General features: G+C 46.5%; 1 protein-coding gene across 10 annotated transcripts in view; it reads left to right on the plus strand.

The window, feature by feature from the left end:
• The window catches only part of KIAA1217 (KIAA1217 ortholog), a 114803-nt gene that overhangs the window by 81874 nt on the left and 19582 nt on the right, over window positions 1-13347 (plus strand). For all 10 annotated transcript variants that reach the window (XM_012644355.1, XM_012644413.1, XM_012644364.1 and 7 more), the window contains 4 exons: window positions 190-365; window positions 5121-5251; window positions 6137-6284; window positions 10762-11203. In XM_012644355.1, coding sequence (XP_012499809.1) covers window positions 190-365; window positions 5121-5251; window positions 6137-6284; window positions 10762-11203 — 897 coding nt within the window. The remainder of the gene's footprint in view (window positions 1-189; window positions 366-5120; window positions 5252-6136; window positions 6285-10761; window positions 11204-13347) is intronic.

Raw genomic sequence — 13347 nt, forward strand, 5'->3', positions numbered from 1 at the left:
AACTCAGATGTTGGCTGAAGAAGCGACATTATCTACCATCTCTGTTCCCTTCCCTTTCCCACCGAAATAGAGACAGGCTCAGCTGCAGGGCTGTTCACCCAAAGCTGCCTCCGAAAGACTGCAAGGCGTTCGGTCCCCAGGATGTCAGGCAGGCAGAGCCCACTGAGAGCGATTTCTTTTGTTCAACAGCTGCAGAACCAGGAGCTGCTAAGGGCCATGATGAAGAAGGCTGAGCTGGAGATCAGCGGCAAGGTGATGGAAACCATGAAGAGACTGGAGGATCCCGTGCAACGGCAGCGCGTCCTGGTGGAGCAGGAGAGACAAAAATACCTTCACGAGGAAGAGAAGATCGTCAAGAAGCTGGGGTGAGTGTTCCCAGTCACTTGTTGCACGTTGAGCTATTTCACCTGCAAAGGAAAATTGTCTTTGCCAACAAGGAGGGCCTTCCCAGTTGGTGTCCTTCTCTCTTTATGGAAAACCTATTAATATTAGGTACAAGGTCAAGTTCTGCAGGCGCTGGTATCCATGCACACTGACGTACCCCTCCTGAGGCCCAGGGAGTTCAGTAGTCCTCCGTCCGTTAAAGAGACGACTGAGCTAGTGTCTTTAGAAGTTGCAGCATCATACTCTTTCCTGGGAATCGGCAACACATAAAATTAAAAGAGAATGGCAAAACCCAGTGATAAATGCGCAGTATGTATTTAATCTCATTAAATCAGAACTAGTGGCCAAAATAACACAGCACTAAAATTATCTTCCTATTATACAACTGTAGTTAAAAATCGCAAAAGGAGAATTTAGATGTAAAGTGAATCTGATCCAGAATGAAGGATGCTTCCTTACACGTTGTGATCGTTATTTAAGGTTCTTATTGAAAGCAGCTATCCAGTCCCGCCATTGAAATGAGCAGGGTTTTATTAATCCCCTGCCTGGAGACAGGCACATCTTTTATGTTAATGTATGTTTTGTTATGCAATGAAGAGTGATCATAGAACCACTTCCGCTTTTAGAATAATGAATAGTGATTTTAGGGGGTTCCTCTCATCTTGATAATTCTCTTGTTTCTTCGAAAGCTTAAATGGCCCAAATCGGGATTGTAACGGAGCAACTTGCAAATCCCCATGACCAGAAGGACCAGAAGTCTCCATGATGGGTTGTGTTGAGTTCTGTCACCTCTCTTATGTTGGAGCTATAGCTTATAGCAGCCTGGATGCCAAGCCGATGTGTTTGATTAAAACTAGAATTTTCCTCTCAGTAGTCAAGAGGAAAAAAAAAAAAAACTATTTTGAGTTATTCCTTTCCTAAGAAATTAAATTAGACCGCTGTTCATCCACATCTCAAAATAGCTTCTAAAATTTTACTTAGTTCACACATTTATAGACAGAATTAATCACCCCACCATGAGTTAGTAAAGCTATTATTTGTCTGGAATGTTTTTGTGGCAGCCCAATTATCTAAAACTAGGTCTCAAGATTCTTCTTGAAAAGTCCTTTAGAAGTACACTTTCTTTTAATGATGTTTGTCTAAATTTTTGCAATAAAATTATGAAAAGAAGTAATTTTCCTTCTTTTAAGAATTGTGTTTGTTGGTGAGCTGAGATAACTCCTGGCCTACAAAAGCCATCTTTAATCTCAATAATAGCCTGACAGTAGGAGCCCAGCGCAGGAATGAGACAGGAAAAGTAATGGAACGAGCTTTTCCTAAAAGGACTTTATCTGGTTGGATTTGTGCGGTGGCCACAAATGAATAAGATATACACAGGGCCCTTGGGAAACTAGAATCTAGCAAAGCAGAACATATAAATATGAGTAAAGCACAAAATTGGAGATTTACAGATGCCTGGTGAACCTACACAAAGGAGAGACTGCTCCCGACCCCGGTGATCAGGAAGACGTAGCCTGAATTTAGTCGTTCTTCGTAAGCTCCGAGGCCACGCACGGTACCATGCACACGGTAATTTCAAAAACGATTTGTTAAACGAACCGAGATGGCTTTGAAGATGGGGATTTCCTCAGCAGAGCCTAGAGAAAGAGAGGGCCTTCCGGGCAGAGGAACCCTACAGACCAAAAAGTCTCTGGACCCAGAAAGTATAGGATGTCCTTGGAGAATTGGGGGTGGTCCAGTTAGGTGGGAAAGTTGGGTGCATGATACTGATATTGTCACCTATTGGGGTTGTGCCATTCCCGTTTGCACGGTGCCTTCCCCTACTTAGACCTTGCTTGACGCCTGTCTGGGCTGTGCTTACTGAGATTGGAAGATCATAGAAACCTGGATTTCTGGCTTTTCATGAATGTTCCTGGGTCTAACCCCAGATTCCCAAGTTCTCTGGAAGGAATTTAGGAATCTACAGTTTACAGAGCGCCACGGGTGACTCTGAAGCACCTTGACATTTGAGAGTTACTGCCCAGCATGGTGAGGAAGTCACCGAGGTCTTCTTGTTGGTCAAGGAATTAGCAAAGTCAGAGCTGTATTTGAGAGAGGTCCCTCTGGTGATCTTGTGCAGGGCTTATTCAGGGGAAAAGAGATCGGTGTCTAGGAGACCACATTGGAAACTCCTGTCCAGTCCAGGCAAAAGGCATGAACCAAGCAGTAGAAATAGGAATAGAAAAGAAACTACACGCAAAATGCACTAAAGTATAATCACCTAAAACTATGTCTCAAGAGTGTTCTTTAAGATGCCTTTAAATATATATATATGTATATATATATCCTATGAATAATAACTGATAATAACTAATTGGATGGATAATTCTAAGAGGCAAGAGACCAAGTTATAAAAGACAGCCGGAAATTTCAACTCTGGAACATTAGGAGGAAGGTGATCTCTCTCTTTCCCTCCCTCCCCCTCCCCTTCTTCCTCCTCCTCTTCCTCTCTCTCCTGCCCTGCACTACAAAGTGTGTCCCCTTGTAGAACATGTTGGGCTAAGTTACTGGCGAGCCCTTCCTAAGGCAGAGAGATGAAATTTGGGTGTAAAACTATGGAAAGAAATTGAGTCCAGATCAATCTCTAGGGAAATAACAGTTGGGCTTCTAATAACAGGTGAAATATATTTTAACAAGCTTTATGCTTCTTTTTAACAAAGGCAGAATGAAAAGCCACTAAAATCGAATGCGAACAACGGTAGCATCCGTGAACATCTGACATTCTGTTGAGCAAAGCTGATGCGTTAAAAGTCATATCGATAAAAAAAAAAGTCATATCGATTACCATATCAAAAATGTATTTCAGCATTTGTTTTACTTCCGTCGTCTCTTTTACATTTTTGAATTAACAAATGTGATTTTTAATGCCTTATCTCAAAGAGGTATACCATAGACATGCACAGAAGTGACATCGTTCTGTATGATCACATCGGTACGTGTTGTGTACAGAGTGTGTAGAAGAGATTAAAATAGGATTTTAGGCAGACAAACTTTGGGTCAGATGACATCTCCTTGTGGTATTAATTGCAAACTGGCAGACTTGGCGGTTGTTAAGAGAACCGTGACAACATTTGGGTCTTAGCTCTTCTATTAAAGCTTTGCAGAGTTGGACAGTGTGTCCAATCAACACATGGAAACAGTCTGCTTGTGCGATGGAAAAGAACGTTTGCACACGGCGGTACCACATTGAGAGCTCTTAAGAGGGAAGGCACACAACCTCTCCACCTCGAGGATGCAGTAGCTGTAAGGAAGTTTCCAGTGGGTGTGTTCACAGAACACTGGGCACCTTTCTGTAGCTCACAGACGTGGACGATGAGCACATGAGGCTTTCTTCTTTGGTCTTGAAGGAGCATCATTTCTTCTCAAATGGTCATAAGCGGTTTTGGTCCATTTTCCAAACAGAATGAAAGGCGTCACCAACAACTCCATCCCACTTCACAGACGTGGGTAAACTTGTCAGCTGCCCCGTGGTTCTTGTTGAACACGTGGGACATCCCGCATGAACCCCTCCCACAGCAGCCATGCGATCCACAGCTCCGTCTACTTGCCCACCTCTTGGAGAGGGTCTTTGCGGGCCATCTGTCTACAGATGACACCGCGCCTGCCTTTTTCTCTTCCCACTGCCAGAGCCACGCTGTCACACTCGGGGCTGCAGGAGGTAGAACTGCTGTTCACTTACTGCCACCTAGTGGTTCTTCGTTTCTCAAAGCTCTTTTTCCCTTTTTTCTTTGAGAGATTTTCTCTCGGTGGATTTACAGGCAAACTGAAACCACACAGACACGTGTTTAGGATGGGGTTAGGAATGTGCCCAGAGGGAGGTGGTGGTGGTTGTTTCATGTGGAAGACCTTAACCTCGCTCTGCTGGGGCTGGCATCTCCCTCTGCGCGCACACGCACGCGCGCGCGCGCACACACACACACACACACACACACACACACACACACACAGAAATCAGATCTGTAGCCATCTCTCTTTGTAGCTTGGAGAGGAAAGAGTCCAGCTTTATTGATGGGACAGTTGGTAAAAAACAAGAGGTTCTCACTCAGGGGCAATTTTGTTCCCCCTTCTCCCAGGGACATTTGACAATATTTGGAGACATTCTTGGTTGTCCCAGTTTATGGGGCAGTGGGGAGAGGTTGCTGGTGGCATCTGGCAGGTACAGGCCAGGGATGCTGCTAAACGTCCTGCAATGCACAGCACGGTCCCTCCCCCCCCCCAACAAAGAATTATTTGGCCCAAAATGTCAAATGCCAAAGTTGAGAAGCCTGATAGAAACTAATGTGGGCTTCTCGTTTTGCTCCAGTATAGGTTTTCTTTCCTCTCCTCTCCCCTCCTCTCTCCTCTTCTTTTCTTCTCCCTTCCTCACTCTCACTCTCTCCCTCCCTCTCCCCCCTACACACTAAGTACACCCCCCTTGGCTGACATAAATACCATTGGAAATAATGAGCGGGTCCCCCATCAGCCAGACTCAATCTCTTCGCTCTGGCCGAGCTGGGCCTCCCCACGAACAGGCCCCGGGGAACCCTCCTTGTCCCTGCCTCTGCAGAACGTTCCACGCCATGCAAGCTGCTGTCTGGGATGCACGCCCAGCCCCTGAGTGGAAGGCGGGGGAGGCGCAGACCAGCCCTCAGCTTCTGCACCTTCCTCTTGGGAGGACCCATGCTCAGCTCCTCGGCCGGTCTGCTTTCTCCCCGCAGCGAGCTGGAAGACTTCGTCGAAGACTTGAGGAAGGACTCCACGTCAGCTGGCCGGGTGGTGACTCTGAAAGACGTGGAGGATGGGGCTTTCCTCCTGCGACAAGTGGGCGAAGCCGTAGCTACCCTGAAAGGTAAGCGTTCAGCTGGAGGGGAGAAGTCTGAACTGGCTTTCCTGGGGTGTTTAAAAATCTGTCCGGTCGTGACAATGAGAATCTGCCAAGTTCGTTCATGTGTGCGAATATTTATCAAACACCTACACGCACCATCGCTGTCCTGGGCGTTTGGGACCCGTCAGGGAATGAAGAAGGCGAACATCCCTGTCTTCTTGGAGCATATTGTAGTGAGTGCTGTAAAATTTCAGACTAAATGATACTAATGAGGCTCTCTGTGCGCTGGGCTCTCATAGGTGCCAGGACACCTGTGTCAAACTCTGTTCTTTCTTTCCCTTTTTTTTTAGAGCCAGGGTCTCGCTCTGTCACCCAGGCTGGAATGCAGTGGCATCATCATAACTCACTGCAGCCTCGAACTTCTAGGCTCAAGTGATCCTCCTGCTTCAGCCTTCCCAGTAGCTAGGACTGCAGGCACACACCACCATCCCCAGCTAATTTTTTAAAATTTTTTGTAGAGATGGGGTCTCACTATGTTGCCCAGTCTGGTCTCAAACTCCTGGCCTCAAGTGATCCACCCTCCTGAGCCTCCCAAAGTGGTGGGATTACAGGCGTGAGCCACCGCTCCTGGCCTCAAATTCATCAAAAAACAACCCTAAGCATCTGTTGGCCTGACCCCAAATATGCGGATAGGAAGTGGACCTACGGGAGCTTTACCCTTGCCCAGGGTCACTTTGCCGGACACTCTTCTGTGTTCTCAACCCACCGCCTCCCGGGGATGTTTGAACCGCCCCGTGGCTCGCGAGCTCCGTGCTCCCCAACAACCCTGCCCGGTGTCTTGGGGTGCGGGATGGGGGTTGTCGTTCTTGTCTTTCCTCCTTCCATTCACCAGCTGGTTTGGGCCTGCAGGAGAGTTTCCGACCTTGCAAAACAAGATGCGGGCCATCCTGCGCATCGAAGTGGAGGCCGTGCGCTTTCTGAAGGAGGAGCCGCACAAGCTGGACAGCCTCCTGAAGCGCGTGCGCGGCATGACGGACGTCCTGACCATGCTGCGGAGGTGACCGGGCGGCCGCCGGGCTGGGGGTGGCTCGCGGGGGATTGAGGGGCCGGGCAGGCTTGGGACGGAGGTCTTGAACTGCAGGCTCCCACCACGCTCCCAGGACCTGTCCCCATTTTTGTGACTTCCCAGGTCTTCTTTCCAGTGTCCTGGAGAGAAGCCGCGAGTCTGTGCCACCCTTGAACTCAGATTGCATGATGGCTGCAGGTTCTAATCCTCCACCTCAGGCTTGCTGTCGGGGGGCCCATCCTAGAGTTTAAAGTTAGAAGACACGGTAAACGTTTTTAAAAAATCATTGTAAGGTGGGTTTTTAAAAATAACATTTTGAAGTTGGAAGAATGGATCAAAATGCTTTATTAACCTCCTTCGCTTCAGGGGCATGGGGGACTTCAGTTAGAAGACACTGAGCAGAGGTTAGAAAAGCTTTTCTTAAATTACCTACTGAAAGAGTATTCGAGAGGTTGCGGGTCCCACCTAGAAAAGAGAAGCAAACTCAGTTGAGTGGCAGGGACCTCTGCTCACTGATGAGGTCACAGTGGGAGAAAGAACAAAAGAAATCATGACTCATCCCTGACTTTCATTGAAAAGAAGATTCCAGAACTCCACAGCCACTAAAAAACTGCCGACATATATGTATGTGGGATTCGTGTTGCCATAAATACCTCTGCAAATGACATCCTAGCCTGTTACATGCCCTGCCATTGAGTTACAGTTAGATTTCTTTCTTCTCAGCATCATGATGACAAGGACTTACCCCAGTGAGCGTGTCTGTGTACCAGGCACTGAACTGATACCTTTGTATTTATTAGCTCATTCAGTCCTAATTAAAAACCCTGTAGGGCAGGCGCTGTTATTCCCATGTTAGAGGTAGAATCTGGGGTCTCAGGATATTCCCTGCAAGTCCGAGGTGAAGCTCGGATATAATCCCATAGTTTTTTTTTTTAGCATATTATGGGGGTACAGATGTTTAGGTTACGTATGTTGCCCTTACTCCCCCTCCCCCCCAAGTCCGAGTTTCAAATATGTCCATCCTTCGGGTAGTGCGCATTGCACTCCTTGTGTATACAAATACCCGTCCCCTCTTCCCCCCTCCGCCTCTAATCCCATAGTTTGACTCCAGAATTCCTACTGGTTCTCGTCCCACAGCTCAGGCGGTCGGTAACAGACGTTCTCTCGGTGCCAGCCCTACTGTGGGTATCACAAATCCAGTAATAAACAAGACAAACGGGACCTCTGCCTTGTAAAACTTATTTTCTCACGTGGGAACTAGACACGGAACAATAACCAAAAATAGACCCTTCCCAGCAGTGGCAGTCCCCAAGTTTTTAGTGTTTTTTTTTTATTTTTTGTTTTTTTTTATTTCAGCATGTTATGGAGTTACAGATGATTAGGTTACGTATGATGCCCTTACCCTCCCTCCCCCCCAAGTCCGAGCTTCAAGTGTGTCCATTCCCCCAGAGGTGCGCATCGCACTCATTGTTTGTGCATATGCCCGTCCCCTCCTCCCCCCTCCCCAACATCCAATACATGTTATTCTTATACGTGCACTTAGATGTTGATCAGCTAATACCAGTTTGATGGTGAGTACATGTGGTGCTTGTTTTTCCATTCTTGGTATACCTCGCTTAGTAGAATGTGTTCCAGCGCTTTCCAGGAGTATATAAGAGGTGCTATATCACCATTGTTTCTTAAAGCTGAATAGTACTCCATGGTATACATATACCACAGTTTATTAATCCACTCATGTATTGATGGACACTTGGGTTGTTTCCACATCTTTGTAATTGTGAATTGTGCTGCTATGAACATTCGAGTGCAGGTGTCTTTTTCATAGAGCCACTTTTGCTCTTTTGGGTAGATGCCCAGTAATGGGATTGCTGGGTCAAATGGTAGTTCTACTTGTGTCTCTTTAAGGTATCTCCATATTGCTTTCCACAGAGGTTGCACTAGTTTGCAGTCCCACCAGCAGTGTATGAGTGTTCCTATCTCTCCGCATCCATGCCAACATTTATTGTTTTGGGTCTTTTTGATAAAAGCCAGTCTCACTGGAGATAGGTGATATCTCATTGTGGTTTTGATTTGCATTTCCCTGATGATTAGAGATGTTGAGCATTTTTTCATATGTTTTTTGGCCATTATTCTGTCTTCTTTTGCAAAGTTTCTGTTCATATCCTTTGCCCACTTTTTGATAGGGCTGTTTGATTTTTTCTTGCTGATTTTTCTGAGTTCTAAATAGATTCTGGTTATCAGCCCTCTGTCGGATTTGTAGCATGCAGAAATTTTCTCCCATTCTGTGGGTTGCCTGTTTGCTCTTGTGACAGTTTCTTAGTTTTTTAACAGAACTAGGAACTTGCCCTTCAGATCTTGGACCAGAGTTGAGAGCAGGTCGCAGGCAGATGTAACATATAGGAAACCTTCTTGTGAGAATTTTAGTCCCTAGCTGTAATCACTTGATCAGATCTGTAAGAGAAATATATTAAGTGTGCAAATAACCTCAAGATGAATTATTAACCATAAGGAGTAAGCGAGATGTTTCTAGTAATGAACAACGTCAAGAAAGAGCCCCTTTGAGCTGGTAACACTCTGGAATTCTGTGTAGTCACCTCTGTAAGTTGCAGGATGCGAAAGGCATTCTGAATTAAAACGAAAAATTCCTCGTCCCGGGGAGTCCTTATCTAACCCTGTACAGGAAGAAATTGTACCTGTATTAAATTTTCTTATGGGTTCACTCATTTTAAAAGGCCAAAATGAACTCTTTCTTCCAGTGGGAGAAAAATCTGTCAAAAGAACTCTTCACCAAGCTCTTAACTAAATGTGGTAACCCACCCACAGAGCCTGAAGACAAACCACCGTTATTAAGTAAACTGTGGCAGGTAACGCCACCCCACTCTCCCTTCTCTTTCCTGAAAAAAGAATAAAAAGATACTTTTACAGTCAGAGGGATGATGCTCAGTATTTTCCTTATCTCCAGTGAACCCGAGTTCTAAAAAAAAAGATGGGATTGTGTGTTTTGAATGTGACGCTTTGTCCCATTAAATTCTGGGTGGTGAGAGTGATACATAAAGCCAGTTAAGTTTAAAAATATAAATACAAGGAATTTTAGCTGCCATCGGACCTCCCCTCACAAGCCTTTATATAATTAACTTTGTCTTAGTATCTTTTGTGTCTACCGCGCTATACCCGGCACCGTGGAAGACACAAGGAAGAAGGTAGGAATTTGCACGCCCCTCCCCAAGGACATGCACACGTCCTGGCGCCTCGGTGGGGAAGGTGCAGCAGGTGACAAACAGTCACAGTTCAGAGCAGACTTGGGGGCTTGGGAAGAAGCTGAAGGGATGTGGCCCGTGTTGAATTTGGGGTGTCGGAAGGCTATCCGAACAGAGCTGCCCACTGGGCACTTAGAACAGTGGGCTGAAGTTCAAGAGACAGTTGGAGAGGGACCCCTGCCTAACACGGAGGGAGGGAGGCAGGATTGATTTAGAATCGGAAGTCACCTTCATGGAGATGATTATTGAAAATGGAAGAAATGGCCAAGGTAGAGTGATAGGGAAAGGAGAGAAAAGTCCTTGGGGATTTAAAGGGCTGGGGTAGATAAAGCGAACAGCAAAAGAAACAGAGAAGTGAGGAGCAGAAGAGTTATAGCATGTGATGTCTTTTTTCAACTTAAAAAAGCATTATAATAAGAGAATGAGGAACTAATTAAAAATTATGTCTTACATATCACTTTACAATGTTAATCCTAACAACCCCTCAGGAAGGCGTCGTCATTGTCATTTTCATCATTGCGTTTTACAGAAAAGTCTGTGAGGCTCATAAAGGTGAGCATTCTCGGCATTACGGAGCTAGAACATGGTAGAACTGATGTTCAAACACGGGTCTGTCTGCCACCAAAGGCCCTGTCACTGCACCATGGCCAGAGATGGACAGATAGCATCACAGTGACTCCAAAAATCACAGGAGGATGAGGACTAAACACAACTTTTAGATTTGGAGTCACTGTTGACCTTGCCAAAGACTTGGCTGAGTCTGGGTGGGGAAACCAGTTAGCAACAGGTTTCCTGAGATACAGAGGAAGAGCAAAGAGAAGGAACTGGCATGCAGGCTGCCCTCCCAAGATGCTTGGCAGGGGGAGCAGGGAAGGAAGAGGGGTTCGAGGAAGCTGTTGGGTTGGAACCAAGCTCATTCGAGGGCTGCGCAGGCCGGGATGGGGTGGAGGAGTTAGAGGGAGTGTCGTTAGACTCGCGTCGTTCACTTCCTGCCACCACCAGCCAAACAATGATGGAGTCGCAAGAGTCTGGGCACAGCAGTGCCCACCAAAAGGGATATTCTGATAGATATCCCTGAACTTGTTTTCCAAGTTCTGGGGTGTTTGAATCTCACCTGGCTTTGGGATGCCATAGCCTTCAGGTGTATCTCAATGGTGACAAGGAGGTGATGGATACTAACAGGTAACGCTGCTGTGCATGATTTCTCCTAGACATGTCACCGATGGGCTCCTGAAAGGCGCAGACGCAGCCCAGGCCGCACAGTATGTGGCTATGGAAAAGGCCATGGCTGCAGAAGTCCTGAAGAACCAGGAGGAGGCAGCCCACACCTCCGGCCAGCCCCTCCACGGCGCAGGCGTCCCTGGCGATGTGAAGTCGGAAGTGGTCCTTGTGTCCGGCATGACAGTCCACCACGCACAGAGCTCTCCCGTGGTCATCCAGCCCTCCCAGCACTCCTCGGCCCTGCTGAACCCTGCCCAGAACTTGCCTCGCACAGCCAGCCCCCCAGCCAGCACCCAGGAAGCGGCCTCCACCCTGCACCCGGCACACGTTCCGCAGTCCCCACAGACGCCCATGAACGGGTCCACCATGCAGAGCTTGTTCATCGAGGAAATCCACGGTGTGGGTGCCAAGAACAGGGCAGTGTCTATTGAGGTAGAGTCCGATTGCCATTTCTCATAACCCCACAAGGAGTCTGACACACGATCCTTTCCCTCTAAGAGTTTACAGTCTGGTTTGTAGAGATGATACACACATGGAGATATATTTTTGGAACTAGAAATTAGATTCAATGGCCAGGTTAAAAGTTACATCATCTGGTTTTAAAGAAGGGTGAAACACCTAACTTATAGAAAGGTGGGGCAGTGGTGTGCTGGCAAATGTTTAACAACTGGCTCTCTGAGAGGAAAAGCCCTGATGTGTAGCATTTGCCAATTTCCCTGGTGTAAATATTGCCCCACATGGCTGATTTCAAACTATACCGTGACATCAGTGCAGATGAAGTTGGAAAGAAATGTGACAATCAACTCTCCTAAGCCAGGGCAAGCTGGCTGAAGCATCCCACTGGGGTGAAGGCAGGACTGGGGAGGGTTTCCCACCGATCTGGGAAGATAGTGGAATCTAGGTTAGCAGAAAAGGGTGGTGAGGGCATTCTAGGCTGCAGGAATACAGGACCAAAGGCCAGGACCATGAGTAACTCTGTCTAAGTAGAACAAGAAAGAGAAGAGAAGACGAGAGAAACAGGCTGGAGTCTGATTTGAGAAAGCTTGGAAACCATTCCAAGGTGTCTGAAGTTTACTTTGAAGGTATCAGAGAAATGCTGCAGTTTTAATCCGTGATTTTTTTAAAATGACATCTTTAGGAAATTAATCTGGAAACAAGATACAGGATACAGATTTGATTGAAGTGTTAGGTCTAGGATTAAGGGAGCTGGATGAGAAGTTATCGTCACCTAAGAATGAAAGGTGACGGCAATTAGAACAGAAAAAGACACGCCATGCTTTTAAATGTTTTTATCAAGAGCTGGCACCAATGCACGAATAACACATTTTGCATCCCCAGAGGCCCTATAACTTTCCCTCCACTCACTACTCCACCCCCAGCAATGTGGTCCTGGCCCTTCCTGGCTGCCTTGAAAGTCACCAGTGAGCAACTCGGGTTGGGTACATTGAGATGACCTCACAAGACTACTGCCATCACGGTCACGGCTGCTGGGCCTCTGAGCACTAGATAGTTTCTCTCTGTTCCAAGGGCAGTGGCTGAGCCTCTAATTGGAATCAGCTATTTAAAAAATGCATATCCCAGGAGGGCATGGAATGTGATTGGCAGAGTGTGATTTTATCCCTGTGCCTAGGAGAGTAGGCGAGGAAAATACATCTCCTCCTGCAAATTGGTGAATCCATCACTTAAGACAACTCACCACTTTAACCATCTTAATATTTAAAGGATGTCAGTATGATGACTCTTTTATTTAACAAATACCTATTCAGAACCTAGTGGGCATAATTATTGTCATGTGTGTGTTTTAAGTTTTGAGAGGAGACTTGTGAGTCACATCTGAAAAATGCCCTGATCTGCAAGTAAGGAGGCCTGGGTTTTGTGCCAACTCCACCACTAGCGAATGGGGCAAGCTTTATTTATTCAATGGAGAGAGCTTAGTCCCACGAGGCACCGGCCCTTGTAGGCTCTGGGACTAGACCGAACAGAAGAGACAAAGTCTCTGTCCTAGAGAAACTTACTTACTTGTAGGGAGAGAAAACCAGTATATGCCAGGTGTTAATAAACGCTAGTAAGAAAAATCAAAGAGGACAAGGATAGTGAAGGTGGTGGATGTTATTTCTAGAGAGTGAATCTTGGGCAAATTCTGCATCTCACCGGGCCCCAAAGTTCCCATATGTAAAATGTGTAGATTCAGTGATATTTGCTAATTCTCACATTATGGGGTTCCACTATTCTGGTGTGAATTTCCACTCTGCCCTCCTGGAATGATTAATGTGCTGTCCATAAAATCACAGGAAAATGTTCTTTTACAAAGTGTACAGGTTGCCGGGCATGGTGGCTCACACCTGTCATCCCTGAACTCTAGGGGAGGCCAAGACAGGACGGTCACTTGAGGCCAGGAGTTCCAGATCAGAATGGGCAACATTATATTTTTTGTCTACACACACAAAAAATTTTTTTTTAATTAGCCAGGTATTGTGGTGTATACCTGTAGCTGTAGTCCCAGCTACTCAGGAGGCTGAAGCAGGAGGATTGCTTGATTCTGGGAGTTAGAGGCTGCAGTGAGCTATGATTGCACC

The sequence above is a fragment of the Propithecus coquereli genome, unplaced genomic scaffold, assembly GCF_000956105.1.
Source record: "Propithecus coquereli isolate 6110/MARCELLA unplaced genomic scaffold, Pcoq_1.0 Scaffold103, whole genome shotgun sequence".
Lineage (NCBI taxonomy): Eukaryota > Metazoa > Chordata > Mammalia > Primates > Indriidae > Propithecus > Propithecus coquereli.